Raw genomic sequence first — 27,863 nt, 5'->3', positions numbered from 1 at the left:
CAGGATTTTTCCCAAACTGGTATTACAGCAGCAAATCCTAATTTAAGAAAGGATAGCCGATGATATGACTTTCACTTTTCCACCACTTAGGGGAACGGTCTCATCCAATGTTGCTCATCTTTTATCGCTTTTACACAACCAACGAAATGTCAACAGGCTGAACTTAGAGGCTGATCAGAGATGCTAACGATGTGTTGTGGTTTGACGACGAAACACTAATTTGTAGAAACAGGCTTATCTTATCTCCCGTGTTACTGTTGTTGTTGTAAATCTCACCAAAAAAAACTCACCTGTCTCGAAGTTGAGAGCCCGTCGTTGTTTTAGTTCCATTGTTTGTACGATTTCAATGAGAAATCTAATGGGTCAGTGAGATGAGATGAGGAAAAGTAGCATCTGTTGCTAGGTAACAGACACAAAAGTTGATAACTGATGTTGGATTGAGTATTTAGGATTTCTTAACCTGAGATAAGACGGGATGAAATAAGATGAGATAGGGACATTGACTTCAGAAATATTCATCTGTAATGGCTTTTTTCCTTAATCAGATCCTAATAACCCAAATTACCATGGTTACCAAACAGTTAAAATAGGATTTGCAAGTTAGGAAATTTCTATAAAACGGCCCTAGGATTTTAACTTTAAACTGCCTCAGACTTAATGAAGCAACTGCGCCTCGACCAACTACAACGGCTCACACATTAAATATTAATACTATTTTATTATTCTACTTGTGTTACTTTTTTAAAAAAAGGATTTTGAGTGGGGGGGAAAAAAAACAAAAACATTGTTGTTCTACTTATACTTCAGTGAAGGGTCTTAATTTCTCTTCCAGCCGTGGTTCCTCCCTCCCTCCTCTTCACTGCGATGTGTTTGCTCTCCTCACTCGCTGCACGTCACTTTTAAACACCCGGGAGCAGCGAGCTTGTCGGGCAGGAATCGGTTCCATGGAGGAACAGTCCGACCTGTGAAAACTAATCCTCCTCCCTCTTGTTAAAGCGGGCCATGGATTTCGTGTTGAATTATGTGCATGAATGGAAGTCAGTGTGTCTGTTATTTTTAAGTTCTCAATATTTGTCTGTCTTTATCTCTTTTAAAAACTCCCCTTCAGACCAGCAGACTAGAATGGCTGCTTCATGTCCTGTTTTGTTAATTATCATTTATCCTTGAGAGAAACTGTCTGAGGGAGGATTTGTCTTTTTTAGTGTTGGCCTGTGGGATTGAATTATTAATAAGTTCCTTTTTTAATCTGCGCTGACATACCATCGCCGGTCGATTAGTCAATTTGGGTGATGGATCACAGTGCCAGGGAAAAATGGATTCGTCTGATAGTTTAACCTCTCACAAGTGATGAGATGATACTTAGAGTCTTACCAGAAATTGTTTTTTTTGATGCTGCTCATATTTGCTCGGAGCACTCTCCTGTTCACAAACGCACGTACTTCTTCTTTATTTCAAGATAAAATGGGTCATGAGGTTTGCGAAACATTAATTTCCTATATTTTCCGCAGCCTTTTAGTTTGAAAGTGAGCGATATCTTCAGAAGAAGAGAGCTTGAGTTGATACACACTTGGATGGATGGTGGCTGAATGTCTGTGCTGCAGCATGATGTTATGTAAGCAGGGAAACTGCAGGTGACACAGCACGTTTGATTTCTTACACGTTTTTCTCAGTTTTTAATATGAAACTTGACGTTTGATGGATAGTCAATATAACAAAATGAGGAACTGTGAGTAATTCATTTTTTCCCTGGTATGGGTAAAGCTTGACTTTGATTCAGTGTAATACAATTACACTTCTTATTGCCCATTTGGTCCTGCTTTCGGGAATTAGTTGACTTCTCTGACAGATGAGCACTTTCCGTACGCACTTTGAAAGACTGGTAGAAACACAGTGTCTGCTATATTTCACTCAGCTGCTGTAGCTAGCTGCATTGACCCTTAAATGGACAAGAATTAATCAAGAAAAACCCCAAAACACGATTTCTTCTTCTTTTATGAATTCATAGTTTTCTATTTAGCATATAGATTTAAAAAAACATTCAAAACTTTTTTGTCAGACTGTTAGAAAAGTTTTATACCCTAAACATTTTCTGTGGCCATAAATAGTGGAAATGCTGCAATGAGGTAACTTCTCAACAAGTGAATCAATAGTTCAACTCAAGCTTCAATTGATTTCCAGGCTGTAAAGGAGTGAAAACTACACGGAAAATCCTTGTTCTTTTTCAAATTGCCAGAGGTATGAAAATGGAATTCAAATTTCACTCCCACATTAAAATAAAGTTCTGTATCAACCGTAAAAAAATAAATATTTTAAAGTGAAAAACTTTTTCATTGAATTGAGACATTTTGAACTATATGTATGTATGTATATATATATATATATATATGTATGTATGTGTGTGTGTGTGTGCGTGTGTGTGTGTGTGCGTGTAGCCAGTTGTGATGAAAGAAGAACTTAGATACTTAAGCAACAACCAAACACCAAAAATAACAATATAAAATAAATAATTGAATAATGATAATAATAAAAGAATAAAAAAATATTTAAATTACATAAGTAAGAGTCTTGCATTCAAAATCCTACTTAAGTAAAAGTATTTAAAGCAAAATTTAATTAAAAAATCTAAAGTAAAAACACTCATAAGAGTTTTATTTTTGACTCTAGGTTTAACTACTTTAAATACAGGTGGGCTGATTAGTCCATTGGTTCCCAACCTGTAAAGGTTCCCAGGAGAAATCTGAGGGGTCATGAGATGATTAAAAAAGCTGCAATACACAAGTTTATATTCATTTGTTGGACTTTCTCTAATTTTTCTTTTGTGTGATAATTTCACCTCTTTGTGCCTTGATTAATTATTTAGATTAAACCAAAAGTCTCTTTGGTGGAAATGCTAATAACTCATAGACATCTGAAACTAGATACTGATTTTCTGCGTGTTGTCACAAGCCAAAAACGTTGAGAGCTTCCGGTTTAAATCTTAACCGATGCCTTGTGCTTTTATGACGTTATCATATGTTCTTTTATCTTAAGCTGTCAGATAAACGTAGCGAAGTAAACGGCACAATATTCTCCCAACTGAAATGTTGCGGAGCAGAAGAAAAGCTGCAGATGCTGCTCACACGCTGGGATCATCAGTGACTATCTGAGCCAAACAGCAGAACACAGTTCGTGCTCTGCTCACATGTACATAGCAGTAATGGAGCATCTTCCTCATCTCGAGCAACTAGTCTTAACAGAAACACAGAAAGCCATATTGGAGAATTTGACATTCAGATCTGATGATGCCATTTGTCTTAGAAATCACATTCAACAGAAGCTCAACCCACCTGTTGTGTTATTTAATAAACTTGGTAAACATTGTGTTATCTTGAACAAATCCCAACCATATGGCACAAGAAGGATAAAAGCAAAGACTGTTTTTATCCTGATTTTACATCTCATTTTGTTCTGGACTTAGCACCTCATGTTCCTGATGGGAAAGCAGTCTCAGACTGCTGGACCCGTTTGTATCTGTAGCGCTGCAGGGACATTTTTATTGAAGAAGTTTCAGCTGAAATATAGTAGCATCTTTTTTTTTTTAACCCGTCTGTGTGCATCAGCTTTAATCGACACTGCAACCATTTGTGCAGCCTCGTAGCCAAAACAACTGCTGTACGACACAACCGTGTTCACTGTAGTGAACGTAACACAACACCCGTTTGTCTCTCTGTCTCTCTGCCAGTTGTTCGGTGCCTTGCTGCGAGGGTGCTGCGCTGACCTCTCCTACCTGAACTTGTCCAAGAACTCCTTCTCTCACAGGTGGGTGTTCACCTCCAGTGTAAATCCCTGTTAACTGATTCATTTCTTGTACTTTCCTTAAAGCGCACAGACCCATTAGTTTTCCTCCTCTGACTCAGCCAAACGGCTCTGGAGGAATTCCAGTCAGGAGGCAGCGAGCAGAGCGAGCATCATCATTTATTTTCTGCTGTAGATTAGTGTTTAGCTCTGGACCTCACTGACGGAATTAACGTGCACGTTCGCCTCGCTCCTCTCATTTGCTCTGCCTTACTCTGTGTGTGTGTGTGTGTGTGTGTGTGTGTGTGTGTGTGTGTGTGTGTGTGTGTGTGTGTGTGTGTGTGTGTGTGCTTCCGTCTTTCTGTAATGTACACATGTCTCTGTTTGCTAACAAGTGTTCTGTCTGTCAAGCACTTGTATGCATTCCCGCAAGTGTATTTTATATGTGTGTGTGTGTGTGTGTGTGTGTGTGTGTGTGTGTGTGTGTGTGTGTTTACCTAGCTAGCAGGCAAGAAGCAGCTCCGGCTCTCATCATGTCATGTCCCCCAGGAGCCCAGGAGCTTCCCTGCTCAGCATATTGCATTACATGAATTACAGAGAAAAATGAGACTAATTTTAGATGGGAATTATGGTTCCATTCCCCAGGCTCCCACGCCTGCATTTTTTTTCCTTCTGTTTCTTTGTATCTACCGTATCTCTCTCTCTCTTTTTCCATCATTTACTTTTTTCTTTTTTGCATATATCTGGCTGCACCTCTTGTTCAGTTTTTCACCTTACTTACTTTTTGTTATGTGAATTCCCTCTCTTGCTGGAGCTCTTGGCCGCATAACTCTTCTTTCTCAACTCAGTTTATAATGAGAAGATTGAATTCCCCCCCCCCCCTTACTGTTGACATCCACACTCCATCCATCTTCTCTGGCTGGTTTTAATCCTTTGCTTCCAGTGGCTGTTTTCCACCTCTCTTATCCCTCTCTTCTTTCTCACTGTTTCCTTCACTCCATCATCCCCTCCTGCTCCTCTTCCTCTTTCTTTATCACCCTTCATCTTCTTCCCCACCACTCACATGCCTCACATGCCTCGCATCCTCCTGCTCCTCCTCCCCTCCTCCCCTCCTCCCTCCCTCCTTTCCTTTTCCCCCTCTGTTCATAGTTCATTCCACCTCCTGCCGGTCATGGGTCTTCTGGTATTAAATGCACGGCGGCTCAGTTGCTGCCGGTCAGACGGCTGCCGTGTTGTGGTGACAACACAGAGCCACAAAGCTGAACCGAGCTGATAAGAACCGCGCGGCTGCCGCTCATGAATATGGAACGGACCGCCTCAGACCCCTCCTTCACCCATCACACACACACACACACACACAGATGTTGCACTCGTGAGAAACAATGAGCTGTCCATGTAGACACGGTTACACACACACACACACATGTGCACACGTGGTAACAAAGTGCTGATGCAGCTCTCTGGAGATCTGTCGTGTGAGAGAGACGGTGACACTGCATCTGCTTATGCGACAGAAGCCGTTCTGTATCGCGGAGTCCTGACAGGCTGTATGCTAATTATGACGAAGCAGGTCAGAAAAAAGCTGGTGTCCCACACACTTGGAGGTTATCAGAAGCAGTGACAGGGGCTTGTAATGCAGCCGCCTGGTTCTCCCTCACAGCTATCTGACTGTCTTCATCTCCGTCTTTTCTCCTCCCTCCCACCGTCGCTCTCTCCCTTATGACCTTTTCCATTTTTACCCCTCATAACTCCATTTTCTCCTACTTCCACCCCCCCCACCCCCTCCCCCGGCCTTCATCTCTCATTTTTCTTTTCTATTTGTTTCCTCTCACCACATGCAGTTTTATCTTTTAACCAAGTTAACATGCTTTTATCTGCGTGGGCTGAATGTTGGAGCTTTCTGGAAGACGTGTGAGTCGGTCAACCATACATTTGCTTTATCACGGGGGGGGGAAATGGATGCACTGCAGCTCGAGGAATAAAATTGTCTTTCGGCTTAGCTTCTGTGTGTGTGGGGCTTGAAATTAACATCCTCCACAAATCACCTGTGGTAGATAATGTTGTCAAGTTACAAACCAACTTGGCAAGTGCTAAATCATATTTTAATGGTCCTGTTTTAACAGCGCAATCATAACAATCAGTGTAAAGCAGTGGGTCATGTGCACAAGGACAATAAGGGATAATACTCACAGCACAATATGCGCAGAGTGGAATAGAAATTGGAAGGGTGTAGTGATTAGTCATTATATTCTCAGCCAGTCACATTACGGGTCTCATACCTATTAAACAGCTGTGCCAAACACATGGGCACATGACAAAATTGGCTCAGCAATCAGAGGGGAGAGTGCAGAGCAGCTTTTCAGTTATGATGTCCCGGAGGTATGCACAGTATTACAGATATGCTGCTAGAGGCAGGCGATGTCTCGTTTTTAGCCTGAATTTGATTTAGTGGAATTAGTGAAAGTCAGGCTTCGCTCAATACCTGTCTCATGTGTTGTAATGTGTGGTTTTATTTTGAGAGAAGATCATGCACGCCACCATATCTGTGCTCGCAGCTTAAAAATCGCAATTGTTGAAATGTTTGAAAAAGTTTAAATGTCTGTAACTTGCAGAGTTTTTGAAAACTTCAAAATGTCTCTGTATGGAAGTGGCTGCTGGAGTCAAAGCAGTTAAAGGAAGTGAAATGTCAGTTGAAGTTAAAACAATCAAAGTAGTTCAGGAGTCAGTGGAGGTGGAAACATGAGCATGAAGAAGAGTTGAGGTGTTTGAAGTCTTTTGAAACTGCTGAAGTCAGTTCAAGTGTAACTGCTGGAAGCTTTTTAGAAGATAATTAAAATAAAACTGCTGAGAGGAGATGAAGGATTCTTTGAAGAGAAGGTTTTCAAATGATTTGAGGCTGATTTGAAATCTATTTGTTTGGAAAATACACAGAGAAAAAAAAAGTATGAGACACTTCAACGCTTGACTTCAGTGTAGAAGTAGTTTGGTGGCAAATGAAACTCAACAGCAATTTTGTGACTCGGCAGTTGTGCAGCTGTAGATACACTGAAATAAAGTCTATTTTTCATCTAGTGCGCATCATCATTTTGATTCGTCCACTACTTGTCTGACCTGCAGCAGCTTACTAATGGGATCTCCTTCAGCCTCCGCTTTACCTCGGGTTTAGAGCTGAGTAACAAAGGTTAGTTCAATCAGGAGCGGCTTCATTCTGAGGCAACCAATAAACTTTTACTGCCACGTGAGTCCTCGGCAATTAGACCACATCGGGATGTCATCATATGTGTAAAAGGAGGCGAGTGTGCGAAGTATAAGAAGTATAGAAAATGATCTACACATCCGTATCTGTTGCGAAAGGGTTCTGTAGCAAAAAGAAAAGTTGTACAATGGAAGTAAAAGTAAAACGGTTTCGCAGACATAGTTTGATGTAGTTAATAACATTAATGACTGCTTCCCATTTATGGAGCTGAGTCCTCGTTATCGAAATTAGCTGCACCTGTGCTTTTCCCGCAAAGATGAGCCAAAATGTCCGCCTGGAAAAAACCTGAAATGACGTGTCATGTTATAGATTAGTGTCATATTAACCGAGCTGTGGCTTTCATCTTCTCTGACGTGATGAGATTGTTGGCTTTAAGAAAACGATGAAAATTCATTGTGACTGTCAAAATTTTGGCTGGTGAGCTATAAAGTAAATTTCAAGCTCTCTGTGTTTTTCTGTGTGTGTGTGTGTGTGTGTGTGTGTGTGTGCGTGCGCATTAAAAGACCCTCATTGCTGAAAACAGTACCTGTTGTTTATCAGAATGAGGATGAAAGAGCAGAGTAGTAAAAAAAAATAAAAGATAAAAAAAAAGCTTCTGTGCTGCTCAAGTAAACAAAATATCAGTTGCCTGAAGAGAGAGGTAGCAGGTAATCTGTTCCAGAACAACGAACCTCGTCTTTCTGGAAGATGAATTCATTCTTCCCCTCTCTCTATCTCTTTCCTCCTCCTCCTCCTCCTTCTTGCCTCTCATCACTTTCTCCTGCCATCTCCAAACCCCCGCTTCTCTTCCTCCCCTGTGGTGAATTATTTGTGCAGTTGGGGTTGAAATGGCAGATTGGCTGCTCTGACAAGTTCTAAACACAGCTCTGAACCGGTGTACTACATCCATCCTGTGAGTGCTGTGATAGTCTCCTTATGTACCGTGACTCAGAGGGATGTTGTAGTCTACACACACACACACACACACACACACACACACATAGGCTAATGTATTGTATATGCCAGACAGATGGTTGGATAATTGGTCAGTGTTACCTTTTTAACTGGTGGCAGTAATTAATGCCAACTTCACCTTTTCACTTTGTCTGCTTGATATAATACTGACCTAAATGTCACAGGCAGCATCTGTCTGCTTTTAGCCTTCTTTTTCTCTCTCATTCCTGTTGCTCCGTTCCCTCTCTGTCACTTCTCCGCTCGTCTGCTGCAATCTTTCTGTCACTCTCTGTCAGCGTATCACGTCCTTCTGTCATCCTCTGTCTTGTCTCGATCAGTCGCTTATCTGTCCTCATCGTTCCCTCACCACCTTTCATTTTCTGTCTGTCGAAATGCCTGATCGTGATCCATCGTTAATGCTCACCCTCTGCCCTCCTGTTCCCATTCATATTTCTAAACCTTTCTCTCCTCTTCTTTACTGTTCTTTTCCAGGAAAGCCAGGGATTCTCTGCCAACTTTCCGCCAGTTCTTCAGCTCAGCATTCAGCCTGACCCATGTCAGCCTGGCCTCTATGAAAGTCCCACCTGATTCACTGAGGTGAGTCACTGTCACAGGCGTGGATTTAGAGTGACCTTTGAAACCCTGAGGATCTGTGAGCATATCATCGATTCAAATCACTGGTATTGTTTGAACAGCAAAGGGCTGAAAAAGGAGCAGCTGGACATCTTAACTTCATTCAGTCCGACCCCTCTCGCTTGTGTCATTGTTACTGTATGTATCTGGGATGATCAGATTGTAATTCAGTACAGCAGAAATACAATAGATATATAACCAAGGTGTATGAAAGATGCTATCCCCCAAGTCACTTTGCATATAGCTGGCCACACTACTCATAAGATACATCCAGATATAAAAACCTGTATAAATATAACAAAATAATACAAAATAAATAAATCGATCCAAGAAAGATGCACCATCAAGATACACTCATGTTTTTTTAAGGCCACTTTTTTCACTATATCGGTGGGAAAACCAAAAAGAATGTGACCTGCATTTCTGATCAAGTTACCAAAGCACCATCTGAATCCAAGTTCATAGAAAGAGGGTCAGGGAACATATTCAAGTTTAAATGGGGAACAATGTGTGTTGTCATTAGGATTCATTAAGTGTAGACTCAGTTTGGTTGAGATGGTAGTATATTACATAATAAATGTCCGATTTTACTGAGGTTTGAAAGCGAAATGATACCAGATCATTATAAAGGCACCGATTCCGGGTCAGAACATGTGATCAGTGCATCCTTAAAGTGATAGCTCAGGTTATTTGACGTGGGGTTGTGTGAGGTACTTCTCTATAGTCAGTGTATTACCTGCAGTAGATTCAGATCAGTGAGCTCCCAGTTCAGAGAAGCAGCAGGAGCACCGGCACAGAAGCTGAGTGACGAGCAGCTGTGGACGGGGTCAGCTGAGAAACGTGGTTTAGCCACTTTTAAACATGCCCACAGAAAAGTGTACATTTTATTTGGAATATTTTCACTGCTTTATCTTGCAGTCAAACCTTTCCTTTGGAACTACCGTATTCCTGTGCACAAGCGCACCTACAGCGCGCCACAGGAAAGGGCTGTTTGACAGCAAGATAAAGCGGTGGAAATGTTCAAAATAAAGCGTACACTTAAACTGATATTAGCTGTTTTCTGTGGGTTTTTTTTTAAGTGGCTAAAACACATTTTTTACTGACCTTGTCCACAGCAGCACATCACTCAGCTTCTGTAGTTTCTGCTTTCTGAACTGGAAACACGCTGATCTGAATCTAATGCAGGAAACACACTGACTATAGATAAGTACCACAACACTACATCAAATAACCCAAATTATCACTAAGGATGCACCAATCACATGCACTGAATCTGAATCAGTGTCCTAATTATGGTCTGCAATCATGACATAACCAATCCACATTAAGTGCAGTTTCTTTGTCACTGTCATTATAAACCCTGGCTTCATGTTACGTGAAATGGTGAGTGAGACCGACAAATACACAAAGTTAAAGTCAGAAACTATTATACAAGAAGTTGGACTGGTACGTCCCTATTTACAATGGTAAACTAGTATAATCAGTGGCCGACACCCCAGCACTCACTCATTTGGTAACCAAATCTCCTCTGAGTGTTTTTATTAATGCTGCATTAGTTATGGCGTTCCTGATGTGGTTGTGTAATGAATATTCTGCTGACTATATTCAGCCTTGACTAGTGCATCACCACTTGTGACAGCCAACTGGCAACTGAATCTCTCTTCCCCTTCGTTTAGAGAAGCTCTGGACAGAACGAACACACTTATCTGGCAGAATAAACAGCAACAAAAGCCAAGACGATGCTCTAATATACACATCAGGCGGTTCGAGTAATATTATACTGACATTATGTAAGAACGATAGCATAAACTCACTGAGGAACCACAGCAGAAAGTTTGTTACTATATCATATGTTAAGTGAATAATAAATAAAACACTGAGAGAAAAGATATAACAGCAATATTCTAAATATTATAGTGGCATTATAAAAGAGATAAAAGGATGTAAAATATCACTGTAAAGTCACTTAATCCTTCTGGATATTACTGCATCACAGTGCTAACTGGAATATTATAGGAATATTACTATAGGCTTAGAATTATAAACTAAGTGAATGTATTGTGACAGCCTTTTTGTAATGACTGTCACACACAGTAGGAGTAAATGAAATCCATAAAATAATCCAATTAAGAAATGAAATACTGCACATCAGGAGGTGTAGGGGACATGTTGCCTTATTTCTAACACTGGAGCCAGTGTTTCTCCTGGAGCCATGAAACTCTGCAGATCTGAAATAATGCTATGTTTAGCTCAGGTGAAGGTTTATGATTTGAGTATCTTCTACCTATGACAACCCATGCAGCTTATTATTCTGTGTGTGTGTGTGTGTGTGTGTGTGTGTGTGTGTGTGTGTGTGTGTGTGTGTGTGTGTGTGTGTGTTATTCAAAGTACTGATACCACCTCTCTGTGTCAACAAGCATTTGTGCTGCTGAAATATTTAGTCAACTCGAGGCCTTCGAGTGCTAGAGGATACATTCTCACCTGGGCCACTCATGCTAAAACTATATCCACTCATGATCCTAAAGCACGGAGTCAAACAATTTAAATACCCCCTCTGATGAAAATCAAGCTTTTAACCTTGTTAACATTTCCATATGATGTTTTTTTATATAATACAAGACCTATTGGGAATATGAGGGAAATAAGCAGTCAACGCCATGACTGTGTATTTCCACCTTGCACCGCAGTGAAGGAATGACAGTCTCATAAAAACAGATTCAAACAACCAGGGATTCATACGTCATAACAAAAGAACCAATCCCGTCAACTTGTGGGAACGGGGGGGGCAAAATAAATCCAAAAACCTTTCAGTACAGAGAGCAGGAGTCTGCATTAGCACAGCCACTAACACTGCGTCAGCCACTGCCAGTTACAAGCTAACAAACAACATGACCGATGAACTACTCTAACCGTTCTGATAACGTCTTCTAGCTGCCGGTTTTGTTCACACTGCTGTTTTATCTGTCAACCGAGCGCCAGCAGCGGCGGTGGGGTGGGGCACATGATCCAGAGTTGTCGATGAGGAAGTAAGAATAGATGTGCTTCCAGCCCCAGTTTGTGTGGAAAAACCATGTTAAACAAAATATTCATCACAGCAGAGTATTTTACAGAGTTTAAAACATGTCTGGAGAGGAACTTTAAATTATTTATCCTGGCGTTCTCTTGCTGGCAATCTGACCCTAATGCATAGCTCATGCACATTGGTATGCTCCACCATCAGTACAAGCAAAGCCACTCAGCATTTATTTTTCTTGTTTTTATTGTCTCAGGCTTGAATACTAAAATAGCTTTATACCATATGGGGAGTAATTAGCATCCAAAGCCTCGAGGAGATTCAATCATCAAGGCTCACATTAGGCTTCAAACGTTTCTTCTTCAACAGTGGAGCTATTTTCTGTAATGTTAGTGAACTGGCCTTCAATCAGAGGACACGGATTGAAGTGTCCGTATTTGGACAGCGTCCGCTGTGTTTATGTGTCTTTGTGCAGGACTCTGTATCCTGACCAGCTTCAGGAGATCTGTAACTAAACCAGCTCAGTGAGCAGCCGAGCAAAAAGCGAGTTTCCCTACAGGGATGAGTGGAGTATCGCTATATTACAGTTTCTCTGTTAGGTGTTCAGCCTGCTGTTTGCTCCTCGTAGCCAAAAAGCACCATCAGTCGCTGAGTAAACAAAGCAAACTGCCAACAATTGAGATGATTGTGTGCTGCATGATGGATCCCAGCCAAAATGGATGGAGTGGACTCCCCACTTAGCACTTCTCCTCATTACCTCCTCATGGTGCATAACTCTTAAATGTGTATTCATTGCACAAGAACAAGCTCCAGCAGGGCCTTGATGTGCAAATGTAGTTTTCCTTTCTGCATCCAGCTTGGCCCGTGTGTCTGTGTCTTCACACACAACAGTTGGCCAACTATACTGAATAAATACTGAAGGTTTTTGAGGTGATTTCTGGTGGGGACTTAGTGAGCTATGAATCTTCTTCCTAAGCTACTTTTCTCTAAATCCTTTAAGATGGCTCTAAAACTTTTAGGTGTGCAGACGAGAACGTGGAGCAGGCTGGGGCACCGGGGAGGGGTCGGATGATCCGTTCAGGTTGTTAGAGGGAGGAAAAGCAGCAATTGGATTTATGTGGGACTGATCTTCCCTTCTCTAATTTTTTCACTCTGTCATCTTCGCCTTGCCTTTGTCCATTAATTGCCCTTTGTTTCTCCCCCATTTCTTCTTATCTACCTATCATTCTGCTCACTCCTCTCCTTCCTTATCTGCTTTTCCATTAATCTTTTTTGCTTCTATCTTTGCTTTTGCATTCTCCTGTTCTCTATCTCTCTCCCTCTCTCTCTCTCTCCCTCTCTCCCTCTCTCTCTTTTCCTATCCAACCCTGCCTGTGTTTTCCTTCAGGGCTCTGTTCCTGGGTCTGTCCAATAACCCTCATATCACTGATTTACACCTGGACATCAGCAGCTGTGAGGTACGCTCTGTCAGTCTGTGCTGCTCTAGGTATATTCACTCATCTTCTTCATAGATTAATGCTCGTGGCTGTCCCATCATGTTCCACTCCTCTCTGTCTTCCACCCACAGTTGAGGTCAGCAGGTGCCGGGGTGATTCAGGAGCTCTTTCCTCGAGTTTCGTGCGTGGGGACTTTAGACATCGCCGATAATGGTAAGAGACACACGCCTGCTCATACACCCGCAAGGTGACACACTGTTGAAACCCTTCTGATGGCAGGCGCCATGGTCTGGGCTCTGACGTGCAGTTTTTATTTGAAATGCATCATTTGAAAACTAGTGAGTAACTATCAATCTAACCCTGATGATAGCAGCCTGCGTTACAAACTGGAAGTGTGAAGTTTACGAATGGCTCCTTTAATTGTTGGAGTACCCCTTTAAAGGAGATTGATACATCCAGCTGGGTGTCAACATGTATTTCAAGGTCTTTATACTTTATTCCCCTTAAAATTTTAATATTATTTAGTACAATGTTTTTACTAACAGAGCAGCAAGGATTCAGTCAGTGACACCTACTGTATCTGAAATGCTTGTACATTTAGATTTGTCAGAAAATTCAGCTTGGAGCACTAACTCTCGCTTATGAACATCCAATCTTAGTTAAATCAACAATTTCAAAAGCTAATCACATGAGCAGGAGGTTTGAATGATGGAGGAAGTTGCTTTGGTATGAGTCATTGTGACAGGTTGTAACGGATGTGCTGTGCACCTGCATGAGTGTGATTGGATGTTCCCAGTCAGCCGGTGAATCAGCAACTGACGCATGAATAACACAGCTGATGTTATTCACCTAATGCAAATGCGACCTCAGTGCCGTGTCTGAACTAATGCAGTGCCCCATAAAACAGCAACGGTGCATTTATTCATAAGGCAACAAGTGGTTTGTCTTTTATATTCAGGGCTCGATTACCAACTGAGCAAAGTGATCAAAGGCCCAGACCTGTCTCATAACACTTTCAGGGACCCCAGTAGTCCCAGGGTCACAGCATGTCACTTGGTAATTTGACTAATTTCTTTTTGGAAATTCACACAATACAAACTAAGAGACCCTTTGTTATTAGGGAAACTGGGCCTGTGTCAAAATATAGTTTTAAAACCTTTATTGTTTTTGTTCATACTGTGCTGATGTTGCTTGTTTTACATTAAACTGTGTTTATTATTCCAGTATATTTGTACTAGGTGATCTCTGGTCTTCTATACAGTATTTATTTGTATCCCCATTAGCCTTTACCAAGGTGTAGCAACTACTCTTCCTTTACTCAAGTAAACATCACATCCTAATGCAATAGCAGAATGATAATAGCAATGACAGGTATTACAGTGAGTGCCCTGTACTTAATGGGAAATAAGAGATGACAGGGTAAATACACAGGGTGGTGTATTCATGTGTCCACCAGCATTTTTTTCTCCAACGCCCCCCCCCCTCTATGGCCATGTTTACCATCATGTAACCTTGCTGTCAGAATCCTATGAAATGTTGAATTATGTTGTAAAGCTTTTCTCATTTTACAACAAAAAAGATTCTCTCTCCCTCTGACTCGATTTTAAAATACATTTCATATCACCACTTCACTATCTCGACGTGGTGAACAGGCCATGTGAATCTGCGTTGTAATTTGAAAGTCACACATGACTGGATCGAAGACACGTTTTCATCCAGTAGAAGAAATTGTATGGAAACCTTTTCACCTTGACGCTGCTGCACAATACACAATCTACACGTCACCACTGAGTTAAATTCTATAAATCTGCTAACGATAAAAACAAATGCATATCTTGAGGATGTATTCCTGCCAGTGTTCTGTTTTTACCATTTATCCTGCCAACCGCTTCCCACTGACAAAAACAGAGTGATGGCTCTGCCTTTATTTCCAAACCGCCATTAGTGTATTTATTAGTTTAACAGAACCAGTATTATTGAAAGAAACATTAACATGTGTCTCCTCTGGTGCAGCTCCTCTGCTTCCTCCTGCTCTGTCATATCACAGCTTCCTGTCATTGACGGAAAAATAAATTCACATCAAATTAGAAGTATGTAAGCGTATTTTAACCACAGACGTTTATTTTTTCTCTTTTGAATGAGCCATTTCAGTCTTTGTTGGTAAAATATCTTGCCATGGTAACCGCTTCCTCTTTTTCGAGAATGTGAGTGGGTGGGAGTGGAGGGGGAGGGGGAGAGGGGTTAATTGGGAGTATTTTGGAATTTCAGTGGGCAGTGAGATTTTGTTCCAAAACAGATCGTGAGACAAAAAAAAATTAGCTTTGAGAGCCAGAAATGTTAGCAACTGGCAAATGATGAGTCACTGGTAAGACAGCCAAGTAGAAATCTGACTTTTTCAGTTTAATCTTAAAGTTTTATGCGTGTTCTCTCATTTGATTGTTACTTACAAGGATGTAATTAAAATCTACTTTGAAGTTGGTTTCAACAGAGGCTCAGTAGAGCGTAGTATTGCTTGCGTTGCACTATTTTACTCTAGTGATGCTCCAGTGTATGGTGTTGTGTTGTGTTGCAGGTTTGGATGCTGACTTGCTGGCTGTCATCCCAGCTTTCTCCAGGCACCCCTCCCTCAAACACCTGATGCTGGGGAAGAACTTCAACATCAAGGGCAGGTACGGACCACATGGGGAGCCAGCACTACAGATGGCTGAGATGATGATACTGATGTTGACTGTTTTCCTCTTCTCTCTGCCTCCTCAGGGTGCTGGATGAGATTCTGCAGAAACTAGTTCATTTGGTGCAAGAGGAAGAGTGTGTGAGTTGGATTATGTAACATATTGTGTACACACACACACACATACGTACACACAGAAATCCTCTGTGGCGTTATGTACAGACGCACGCCTACACATACCTCACAGATCTGTCACCACACACACACACACACACATATTCTGTGCACACACAAACACACACTTGTCATCATTTAAATTCTTGCATCCTTGTTCATGTGCATTTAAGCTTAATCTCCCACCTGCCACATACACGAGGTGCAAGGTGCGAACACAGAGTCATGATGTCTGTGGGCCCAGCGAGTGATTCATTTGGTCTCAGTTTATTCACCAGACTCCCGAGGCTCTATCTGCTCTCCACTCTGCAAATCCAGCATGACAAGTAGCTTTCTCAATTATTTACCGCTGTTGATGGGGATAGCTCACAACTATGCTCCCGTACCAAGCACAGACTGATATTTACATGAAAGTGTGCGCACATAAGCCACTGTAAATGTGTAAGGTAAAAGGCTTTACACCATGTTCCTCAGAGGTCAGCCTGTTAGGCAGCTCAACCAGTAAGTGATGACGACACCGACATCACAATCATCTGTGTGTGTCTTCTAGAGAGCTTTGATGCTAACACTCCAGTGAGTCATAGGAGGCTGCTAGCATGAAAGTGAGAAACCGAGAACTCCCAGCAGCTAAAATGATATGCAGCAAATTCAAAATACATAAACAAAAATTTGGAGGGAAAAAAAACTCTGAAAGAAATAGTTTTGATATTTTGGGAAATATGTCCATTCGCTTTCTCCTCAAGAGTTATAGGAGGATTGCTATCACTCTATCTGTTTGCTTAATATGAAGCAGGAGACACCTAGCTTAGCAGCTAGCGTGGCTCTGTCCAAAGGTAACAAAAAACGCAAACCAGCACCTCTAAAGCTTGTTAATTAACATATATCTTGTTTAATTAAGCTTTACAAAAAGCAAAGTGTAAAAATGTCAAGTTGTAGGTTGTTCTTAAGTCTTTACGCTAACCTGCCAAACACCTGCTAGCTCCAGCTTTATATTTAGCAAACAGAGATGCCACATGTAACTCTTGCCTAGGGAGTGACTAGTTTTCAAAATGTCTTGTTTTAAACCAAGCCAGCCCTATAAAACACAAACTAAACATAGAGATATGGAGGCTGCAGTGAACAGCTAAAAATCTGGCTGGTGCTCATCACAAGTATATTCAGAAATTCAAAAATAGGATTCAACTTCTAGTCACAAGGCTAAAACGTAGCACCACAACCTACAATTCAGGCAAGTTTTTCAGATTTTCACTGAAGAGTCTGTAATTTGTAAAATTAGCAAGTTGGTTGAAACCAGTTTTAACACTGAAGTGAGTTCATTTAAAAGTTATGTAATGTATGTGTATGCTGCAAGAAAGCACTGTGCTCAGAATTTTTTTTTTAAAACAAGAAACATGAAAAGAAGTGCAAATAAGCAGTAGCCAGCATAGGTCCAGTTTAAAAAAAACACCCTTCACCCTTGATAGTGATCAAATCGTTTTCCATCTTTTTTTCCCCCCTACACGCTGTCTCTCACTGTGTTCTCCAGGCCCTGCAGTCCCTCTCTTTGGCTGACTCGAGGCTTCGCCAGCGGGGCACGGTGCTGGTCAACGCCCTGGGCTCCAACGCCTGCCTGCGGAAGGTGGACCTGAGTGGCAACCTCCTGGAGGACTCTGGGGCCAAGATGCTCAGTAAAGCCCTGCAGATTAACACAACACTCAGGTGTGTGTGTGTGTGTGTGTGTGTGTGTGCGTGCGTGTGTGTGCGTGTGTGTGTGTGTGTGTGTGTGTTTAATTGAAAGTCACTAGAGTAGTGGGAATGAAGAGGGATTTCCTTGTAGATTAGTGGAGAAGAAGAAGAGTAAGACAGGAAAAGAAGAGGTTTTAGAGGACAGATGAAAGAATAGGGTCAGAGAATATTAATATTATAGGTATCGTTTGAGGACAGGACACACTGAGGCTGCTGCGAGGCAGAACGGTGAGTTCATTGTGGGGCTTCAAAGACAGGCGAAGGAAAGTGAACCGTGTAGGAGATAAGAAGGTAAGACTGAGGAGTCGGAGGGGTAGTGAGTCGAATTGGTAGGAGGGAGAGAAAAGGGGGAGGAGGGATGGAGAGAAATGGCCTTGTGGCATACAACATATTGTACAACGCTGAAGTAAGAGAAAAGAAGAGGCTGAGTGAAGATATGTGTTTGTTTTTGAGGTGTGTTGGGGGTGAAGGAGTGGAGGGTGTGAAAAACAAGAGGTGGGGGAAAAGGAGGACAGCAGCGAGACAGGGGGTAGGATGGTAGTATTATGACGGGAGAAACGGCTGGATATGGACTTGAGAGGTAGAAAAGTTATGAAGGGATGGGAGAGGGAGACCACCTAAGGAGTGAGATTTGGGTTTTGCTGATTGAATTTCTAGGGCAGAGAGAAAGAGAGCGAGTGGGTGGGGTGGGGGGAAACAGAGAGATGAGGATGGAGGAGGAGGACGGATGAAAGGGAAGAGGGGCTGGAGATGAGTGATGTATTAAAAACAGGAGTTAGACAGTGTCGAGTGTAGGTGGAGGATCTGCACTGTGAAATAACAGAAGCTCATTAGTTGCACGGCAGTCGCTCATGCATTGTTAATGTTGTGATATGGACTCATTCTATGCATGTAGCAAAAAAAAAACAAGTCCTGACAAATGTGTTGATAATCCTTCTGTGATATGTTTGTGCAGCTGCATGGTCAGATAAGAAGTGGAACTGTGATATTATGTCCTCTGTGTGTGTGTGTGTGTGTGTGTGTGTGTGTGTGTGTGTGTGTGTGTGTGTGTGTGGGGAGGGGGGGTTGTGTTTACAATATTCGTGGGGTCTGAAAACCAGGAGCCCACTGTGTTTAAATGGCTGTTTGATGGTTAAGACTTGCTTGGGTTAGAATTAGGGTTCGGGTTATGTTAATAACGGGTCCCCACAAAGATGTGTGCGTGTGTGTGTGTGTGTGTGTGTGTGTGTGTCTAAAAAGCGACTGATCATGCTCCTCTTCTCTTCTGTGCCTGTCTTCCCCTGTTTCCTGCCGGTTTGATCCCTCTCAGGAGTGTGACATGGGATCGTAACAACACCACAGCGACAGGCTTCCAAGATGTGGCGAGAGCGCTGGAGCAGTAAGATGAACACAAAACACACGGTGTTTGAAGAAAGGAATACACACATAAAACGGATCTCACACACACACACACACACACACACACACACACAGGCACGCACGCACGCACACACACACATATGAAAGGCAGATAGCCATCTTTTGTATAGTGTTTACTATTGCATGGAGTTTCATCAGGCTTTTGACGTGCGTGCGCCAGTCAAACGTGGGTGTGAAGTTTGTGCTCGTGTGTTTGTGTCTGTGCATGTGGGTGTGTACAAAAGTGTGTGGGTGTATTTGTGTGTAAGGGAATTGGAGACAACTGTTATAAACGCCCTGGGTGTTTTTCTGTTTGTTCTTGTTAACATCATAAATCATCCAGTTTATTATTGCAAGGGTAATATTATCCCTCATTCCTACCCTCTTTCTCTCCCTCCTCTCGCCACTAAACAGCAACTTTACCCTGCAGTACATGCCCCTCCCCCTCAGTGATGTCGCCCAGGCACACCGCAGCGCCCCAGAGAAGACCGACCAAGCCCTGACCAAGGTGAGAGGAGCTTCGCTTTCACATGTTATAAAGATGCAGATGGTGGATAACAGCGTTTGCCTGAAAATTAGTTTTGGACTGAGATGGTACATTCTGATGAATGACTTTCATTTGCTTGTGCGTCAGAAGTGATGATTAAGTCTGAAAGTATTTATAGATTATATTGCTGCTGTGGAAACTACATGTGGTATGTGCCATGTAGCAAGTCTGCATGGAAAGTTTTAGCGTTTTTATACATCAGATTCTTCATAGTGTCTTATGACTATCTGGGTTGTGATATCTAACCAGTTCTATACAGAATAGATATTAAATTGCCCCCTGGGGACAAATTAAGTTTCTGGAATTTAATTTAATTGAATAGATTACAAAATAAAAGCACATCCTCGAATAGCTCAGCTTGTATCATTTCATATAACAGGAAAGCAACAAGGAAGCCTAACCCACTCTAAATTTAAAAAGATAAATGAAAATATATATATATATATATTGAAGGAGCTGTTTGTAAGTTTTGCTATTGCTGCATAGCTAACGTTAGCATTAATAGCTGTTTACTCTCCAGTCTAGAAGAAACGTTGCAGCGCCAAACTTCTCACCAAGAGCTGTGTCCAGTATTAGAAAGCAACGCCAATGTTAACTCTTGTCTCGATCACGTCTTTTCTTCTACTGAAGTTAGCATGCTAAACAGCTAGCCCTGCCTTGCCTGTTGCTTTACGATAGCGATTCACTGTAGCCTCTAATCTGCCCTGAAAATGTAGTGCTGCTCAGAGGATGTACTATAACCTAATGTAATGATATGTTATGTTATGATGTTATTTTATGTTATGTTATATTATGTTATGCTGCGCTATGCTATGAAGAACTTTCAGACCAAGTAATGTAAAAGCACTTGGGAGGTTTTGAAGCCAGCCAGCCTGTTTGTAGCTCAGTTGGTGCCTAATGTCACTTTACAAACTCACATCTGAAAGCGCTGCCTGACACATTGATGCTTGGTATTTGAGTTACTGAACTTGCAGTTGTTTTTGTCCAACTGAATTTTTTTTATTTTTATCTGCTGGCTACTGAGCAGCTCCACTGTAGCCATTAAAGGCAGGGTAAAGGGCCTTAGTCTGGGCTCCCGTGATGGTGATAAAATGTAAGGAGCGAGCGCTGTTGTGTTGACTTTCTCTGCTCAGATGTATCCTGCCTTTAGCTCTCTCTGTAAATGAGCTATACTGCATCATAAATTGGATCACAAGAGGCAGACATTCACATTTTTAATTTTCTGCCCCGTATGATGGCTGTGTGCGGTTATGTATCTATGTGTAGGAACACACTGTGTGCCAAAAGCTTTTTTTAGTCACAGTGCCTCTTTTAACATCCTGTCTTACAGCTTGTTTGAGTCCGTAAACAATCATCCATGAGGGAGATGTGCGCTTGCTTAACATCATTAGGCATGATAAATTGCTAGATAGCTCATCAGTTGTGCTTTGAACAGCTTCAAAAACAGTCCCACAACATCAAGATCTGTCTGAATGATGTGGTCAGTTCTCTTCACCACCACTGCTAAATAAATTCTGTCTGTCACTTGGCTTGTAAGCTGCAGTTAACAGAGCAAGTCTGTTTACGTTGCATGTCAGACTCGATCTCCCGGCCGGCTCGGCTGTCAGTCAATCATGCACAACATCTCTCCTCCCCACGGGCTCGCAGGCTAAAGGAGCATTTTCTGATGCATCTTCAGGAAACTAAAAACAACATATCAACAGTGCACTGACATTAGAAAACGGTTCTGCTGTGGCTCTAGCCTAATGAATCATCTCTGGTTCTTACTGAACTGCTTTTGCTTGGAGTATACTGTAGTGTTTACTTGGGGTTAGAGGAGTTTTTGTCTGTGCATTGTCAGTGAAGCTCCTAAGTCCTTGAGGAACACTTGATTCCATCTTTCTTTACATAAGATGATTAAGCAGTGAGCACTTCGACCTGCTGAGTCAAGAAAAAAAAAAATCAAAGGCATCCAGCTTATTTCTGGGGATGAAAATTCTCTCTCCAGTCTCCTTATTACGATGCAAATGGACTTGTCTCCTGTCTCCTGCATACTGCGCTTTGTAAACACCTGTCATCCCCCCTCTCCCTCCTTGTTTGTTTTATGTGTGTGTGTGTGTGTGTGTGTGTGTGTGCACGCATGTGTGTGTGTGTTTGTGTGTGTGTGTGTTTGTGAGACAGATCCAGCGTGCCCTGCTTAGAAACAACCAGACTCAGCGTTTCTCTCAGAAACAGGCTCTCAGGCTGCACCAAGGCCTCGTCACCAGCACTGCTGAACAGGTGTGTGTCTGTCTGTGCACATAATGGTAAACAAGTCAAGATTCTTATTGTGATCGTAGACTGAATGTCTTTGTGCTTGTAACTTATTATATGGATTGATTTTTTTTGTGTGTGTGTGTGTGTGTGTGTGTCTGTGTGTGCGCGCGCGTGTGTGTGTGTGTGCGCGCGCGTGTGTGTGTGTGTATGTGTGTGTGTAGGTGATGGAGCGTCTGTGTGTGCGGGTGCAGCAGCAGGTGTGTGTCCTGAAAGGCTGCGAGGAAGGAGAGGAGGTGCAGACGGCCAGACAGATCCTCAAAGAAGTCAGGAACTCGAGAGCTGTGAGTGACATTTTTTTCGTTACTTGTAAACTGTAATGATTCATATAATACATATATAAGAATGTGTGGTAAAGACAAGGAATGGGAATTGCTAAGATTTTATTGATACCAGTATCAGTATCGGTAATTCTGCTAATCGGTCCAATTCTTTATCAATTCCCTTAAGAGTTGTGGAAAAAGTGTAGGCAGACACAGGTTTATTTTACACTCTTTATTTGTTGAATTGCATTTCATTACAGTAGTTGTTTCTCAGAAAACAACAAATGGAAAAACTTCATGATAGCTAAAGCAGTTTAGGAAATGTTCAAAGACCATGGCTTGGCTGAATACACGATGAGTATTATTTACTGTGAGATGTGCATCCATATTGCCCTGTAGGCCCAGCGAAACAACATTTTAAATTGAATATTTAATCAATAGTCAGCGTCAATCCATCTTGAATTAGTCCAGAGTTGTAACTAAACCTTGACTGAGAGACTATGCTACTTTATATCTCTACGAATGATTGTACTTTTCACTCCATTACAATTGTTTTGCAGCTTTAGTGACTAGTTACTTCGCAGATTATATCATTTCACACTTTCAAATAAAGACATGATATACCTCATCTTTGGCTCAGCATCACTGTGTCACAGAACATTAGCAGCATCCTCATGATCATTCACACATGAAAAGGCATTATTTTCATAAAATACAGTCGATACTGTTGAAGCCAATAAAATCAATATGACCAGAAAAAACATTGCACGAGTGTAACACAACAGTAAAAGTGACAAATAGAATATTGCTAATGCCAGTGTAGATGCTGCCTCAAATTGCTCTGTGACCATACGAAGTTCCAGTACAACAATACAACATTTAACTGCTGCTATTTCAAACCTTAATGGAAGCTGTAACAAATGAGTTTTTTAATATTGGTTCAGTCTGCATGTCGGAGCTCTAAACACACAGAGTCAGACTGAAGGATGTGAGACACTCACTCTTTCTTATAAAGGCTCAATAAGAAAGGCTTAATAATTCATCTTTTACTAATACTTAATTGATCAGATATAAGCAATTAATTACAGCAAATTTTAGTTTGCCAGGTTGTGAAAAATCTCTATGGTCATATGGTGTTAGGTTGATTGTGGATGCATACAAACAGCAGGCAGGAATCAACCTGCATAAAAGCAAAAGAAGCAAAGTTAAGGATTCCAGTAACTGAGGAAGAGGGGTATGAAATGTGTGAGACACAATGTACATCCACAAGCTCACTCAAGCTATGAAGGGAATTACACAGGAAGATTCAACCCGTTTTTTCATAAAACCCAAAATAAAAAAAGAAGCCTCCGACACTGTAGGAGTCTGCGTGGGACCATGGAGGCTGACCACTCACACATTTTCTGGAACTGTACAAAGATAAGGTTAATATTGCCTGACCAATGTTCTGCTGTCAGCAAGTAAGAAAGCTGTTACCAGAAGCTGAATTTAAATGCTCCAAATGAAGAACAGTGGCTGGAAATTTAAATTTTTTCATCATGGAAAAGTTGACGTATCTTTTGAGAGTCAGAGAAGAAGAACTGGAAAAGATGGAACATTTATATGAGACACAACACGGACTAAACGAATGCCTGATTAAAATAGTTGCATGATGATATTTCGTATTTGGTTGTGTACATGTGATCCCGTTTCGTTTTTGATGTGCTGCTCTGTTTATATTCTTGTGAAAACTCGATAAAAATTCAAGCATGAAAAAAATTTAAGGTAAAGGTTGATGAATAATCCTTCAGGTCAGCAGTTATGTTTAAATTACAGAAAACTTGATTTAGATTCATTGAAAATGTGGTAGCTAGATAAATTAGAAGGTGGTGATCAGCTTATAAAATATGACGTTTTTCTTATAGATTACACCAACCATCATCAAAATTTGCTTCACCTCGATATGCTGCAATATCAAAATGCCACTTGGATTGATTTATAAATAATAATAGTAATAATCCAATAATATAAGACATATGATGTTATAACTTTCAGACGTTTTTACTTTTGATACTTAATTCTTCTTCTACTGATTTTAACCCCTTCTCTTCCCTGTCCTGCTGCCTGTGTGTGTGTGTGTGTGTGTGTGTGTGTGTGTGTGTGTGTGTGTGTGTGTGTGTGTGTGCGCATTAGCTGTACCCATCTCTGTGTGAGCTGGCCCATGTGTTGTCAGTGGACGGCCCCGTCAAACAGCGCCTGGACACTCTGGCTGGAGAACTGGCCAAAGCGGCCGACAAAGAGCTGCAGGTATGTTCAGGGGGTTAAACCGTGGCTTTGATAAACAGCTGTTCCATATGTGGACTAGTTGCATTTAAATTGCCCATTTATGGTGCGTGAGTGTGTGTGTGTGTGTGTGTGTGTGTGCAGTGCAGGTACGCTGACTTCAAAAGAAACGTAGCATATAAATTCACAGGGAGGGAACACTTTTTTTAGTTCAGGTCTGGTCCCAGTGGGATTCAGCAGCACAATGTGGTTGAATGATAAAGAAGCAGCACACCCTGGGGATGAATCTGGGAGGCTTTCTATTGAATTCCAACTTACTTGATCACTATTCATAGGGATGTCACGATACCAGAATCTTGGTACTCTGCACCAGTACCACTGATATTCCACGACTCTCGATACCAAAAAACAGAAAACAAGAGCACACACTGCCCACACAGTGAGTGTACAGCAGTACTTTAAACTGACTAAGAAGGTGACAGACTCAAGGTGTGAAAATATTCATTAAAAAAAAATCAGTGTTATATTTTAACAGACCGAATAGTCATGACTGTAGCCTGCTAATATTGTGAGCACTCAGCTCACGTTAGGAGCTTATGCTAGTTAGCATAAACAAGCTAACGTTAGCCTTTGTGAATGCTGTGTGTGGAGGTTGCTACAACAGATGTCGGCTGTCGCAAGTCACAAACAATAAAAGTGACATTTCAGGACATGAACATGTTGAGGAGATGTTGTTGATGTAAAGTTAACAACTGAAACTCACCCTGAACTCTGTGTAGAGATCTGATGTCTGTCTCTGAGCCGCTGAGATAAGTTTGAGGTGTTACCTCTTCTGTGTCGTCCATTCCACGCGTTGCTGGCTTCTTCTTCTCTCTGAGTTTGATGTCAGACTAGGACACTTGTAGTGTTATTATACTGCTCTCATCAGTCCAGGAAGAATCACATCTCTAGAAGCTAGGACGTCTATAATACCTTTGATACTGACGGTACTGTGGGAAAACAAGTACCGTCACATTTTCAGATCATCATCAACCGAAGCCTCGGATCTCGTGACATCCCTATTACAGCTCTATCTGTACTTTCTAATTTGGTTGCTATTCACAAGGTTACATTTCTGATTTGCAGGGGTCATAATCAATTAAAATGTGAAAATGTTCACGTATGTGTTCATTCAAGTTAAACATCTGGATCAGATCTGAACAGATGTGAATAGTTACTGGTTGATAAATGGATGCTTGCTGCTTTGTAGAGAAATAAAAGATGAAAACAAGTAACGGCGAAGCGAGCAGATGAAAACACTGAATGAATTATTAAATGCTTTGGAAACATATTTATTTCTTGAAAATGTGGATAATTGTGTGTGTGTTTGTGTAGTGATGCATTTCTCTGGGTGTTTGTGTCCAGGTGGTTGTGGACTCCATGGTGTCTCTGTGCCGAGAGTTGTGTCCCATGTCCTGCGCAGCAGCCGAGAGACTCAACCCGCCTCTTTCATCCATCTCTGAGCAAGTTTCGATCCCTCGCTCCGCCATCCGCAACGCCCTGATGGAGAGAGCAGCTGAGGATATCAACAGAGCCCTGGAGTAAGACAGAGAGAGAGAGAGAGAGAGAGAGAGAGCTGGTGGAACATCAAGCGAAGAACTTCAGCGAAGATACTGACTGAGTTGTTGTATCTTTCTTGTGTGTGTGTGTGTGTGTGTGTGTGTGTGTGTGTGTGTGTTTCTCTGTTTGTCTCTCAGGGAGGTGAAGTTGTCTGTGGTCTCCTATCTGACCAACTCCATAGTGGATCAGATTCTGCAAGAGCTCTACACCACTCATAAAACGCTGGTACTGGTAATATCCCTTTACTGCATGACTTCTTTGTAGCTTGTAGAAAAAAAAAAAAATCTGTCTTCTGGTTTAAAGCTGAAATCTGTAACTACTTTCCAGCACAGATGTGTGATGTAGGAGCATCTGGTGTTGACAGAGTTGATGCAGCTTGGTTTTGATTGACTGGTACTTCCACAAAGATATAGGACAATGGACAGGCCAACAATAAGCCTAACACAAAAACATTACAGATTTCAGCTTTAAATTTCTGCATGATCATTGTAAAGGAATAATTTGACACTCTGAGAATTGTGTTTGTTCACTTTGGAGTTGGATGTGACTCAGCTGGTTGCTTGGCAACCTCACAGTGATGACAAGTCACCAGGAAGTCCCTGCTGCCAGCCAAGAATAGTTCCACATGTTTCTTTACACTTCAGTTTTTTTTTTAATCAAACAAACAAGATACAACCCCACCAGAGGTGCTGGTAGTGTTTCCAGTCTTTATGCTAAACTAAGCTAAACTAAGCTAACCGTCTCCTGGCTCCAGCTCTCATCAAGCAGACAGAGATGAGAGTGATATTGATTTTCTCTCCAAAATGCCAAATTATTCCTTTAAGTCTCTTAAAGCTTGTTTTCATCAAAGTAAATTTCTGTATCATTTATAAATAAATAAATAAATTAAAAAAGTCACAGCCAAAAATAAGCAAAAATCAATCTGTATTATTAATTGAGAGTTTATAACTCTGCTTATCTGCTTTGTGAGAACTGTGTGTGCATGTCTTTGTGGTCTGATCATATTTAATTGACAGTGGCCTGGCAACATAAGTAAACAACTCAACAACTGCCGTCACACTGTGATTCAAATGTTCAAATGTTGCTAAATCCTGACTGGTGCATTGAAGTATGTGACATCATGTTTTTTCTGCCGAGTCCAACCCACTTTAAAACGATTCAAAGTACTTCTCCTTTGGCATTGAAGGAGCTGTGTGTAAGTTTTTACTTTTGCTACATCGCCAACGTTAGCGTTAACAGCTGTTTATTTACCAGTCTAGAGGAAACGTTGTGAGTTCACCATCAAACTTAATTCCTTTACTCGCCAAGAGCTGTCTCCTGTGGTGGAAAGAGAGGATGAGGAAGTAGCTCTGTCCAGACGGCGTATTCTAACCGCAATCAACTATTACCACCTCCAAGTACAAGTACATATAGCACCTTTAAATAGTGTGTTTTATTTATGTTTGTCCCCATCCTTCACAGTAAGAAGCTGATTGAGAAAACTGGTTTTCAGGGCCTTTAAACTGGTGATTGGCAGGATGCAAGCAGACTCTGTGCCTCAGACTTCCTCTAATTGGTTGGATCATTCCCACACTCGCTACTCACCGAAAACGATAAAAAAAATAAAAAAAACGAATTTATTTTTATTGCTTCTATATAAATGATAATCCATGAGTAACCTACTGTGGCTTTAACAAAACCATTCACTACCGTGTACACTGCAGGATTTATGCAGTGTGTTTGTGTGCGATATGATGATTTCAGTCTGAGTCCATATTTCTCAATAGTAAGATGAGTCATGGTTTGAATTAAACTCTCAGAAATGCATTTTTAAAGAATGTCGTCTCCCTGTCGAACCATTACTGTGAATACATAAATGTACAAAAAAGCCATTTTATCACAAATCAC

The 27,863-nt window shown here is 41.4% G+C and overlaps 1 protein-coding gene across 5 annotated transcripts in view; it reads left to right on the top strand.

Annotated features, from left to right (window-relative positions):
• The window catches only part of carmil3 (capping protein regulator and myosin 1 linker 3), an 86,540-nt gene that overhangs the window by 42,876 nt on the left and 15,801 nt on the right, over positions 1–27,863 (top strand). For all 5 annotated transcript variants that reach the window (XM_087178144.1, XM_023421925.2, XM_023421924.2 and 2 more), the window contains exons 15-28: positions 3,722–3,798; positions 8,456–8,560; positions 12,997–13,066; positions 13,177–13,258; positions 15,618–15,714; positions 15,803–15,857; positions 17,416–17,588; positions 18,925–18,993; positions 19,428–19,521; positions 21,721–21,819; positions 22,017–22,136; positions 24,288–24,401; positions 25,782–25,957; positions 26,114–26,201. In XM_087178144.1, the coding sequence (XP_087034270.1) occupies positions 3,722–3,798; positions 8,456–8,560; positions 12,997–13,066; positions 13,177–13,258; positions 15,618–15,714; positions 15,803–15,857; positions 17,416–17,588; positions 18,925–18,993; positions 19,428–19,521; positions 21,721–21,819; positions 22,017–22,136; positions 24,288–24,401; positions 25,782–25,957; positions 26,114–26,201 (1,419 nt within the window). The remainder of the gene's footprint in view (positions 1–3,721; positions 3,799–8,455; positions 8,561–12,996; positions 13,067–13,176; positions 13,259–15,617; positions 15,715–15,802; positions 15,858–17,415; positions 17,589–18,924; positions 18,994–19,427; positions 19,522–21,720; positions 21,820–22,016; positions 22,137–24,287; positions 24,402–25,781; positions 25,958–26,113; positions 26,202–27,863) is intronic.

This window comes from Seriola lalandi, unplaced genomic scaffold (assembly GCF_002814215.2).
Source record: "Seriola lalandi dorsalis isolate HSWRI2012SDOR001 ecotype SW California unplaced genomic scaffold, Sedor1 jcf7180002054677, whole genome shotgun sequence".
NCBI lineage: Eukaryota > Metazoa > Chordata > Actinopteri > Carangiformes > Carangidae > Seriola > Seriola lalandi.
This window is presented reverse-complemented; position numbering and strand designations above follow the sequence as displayed.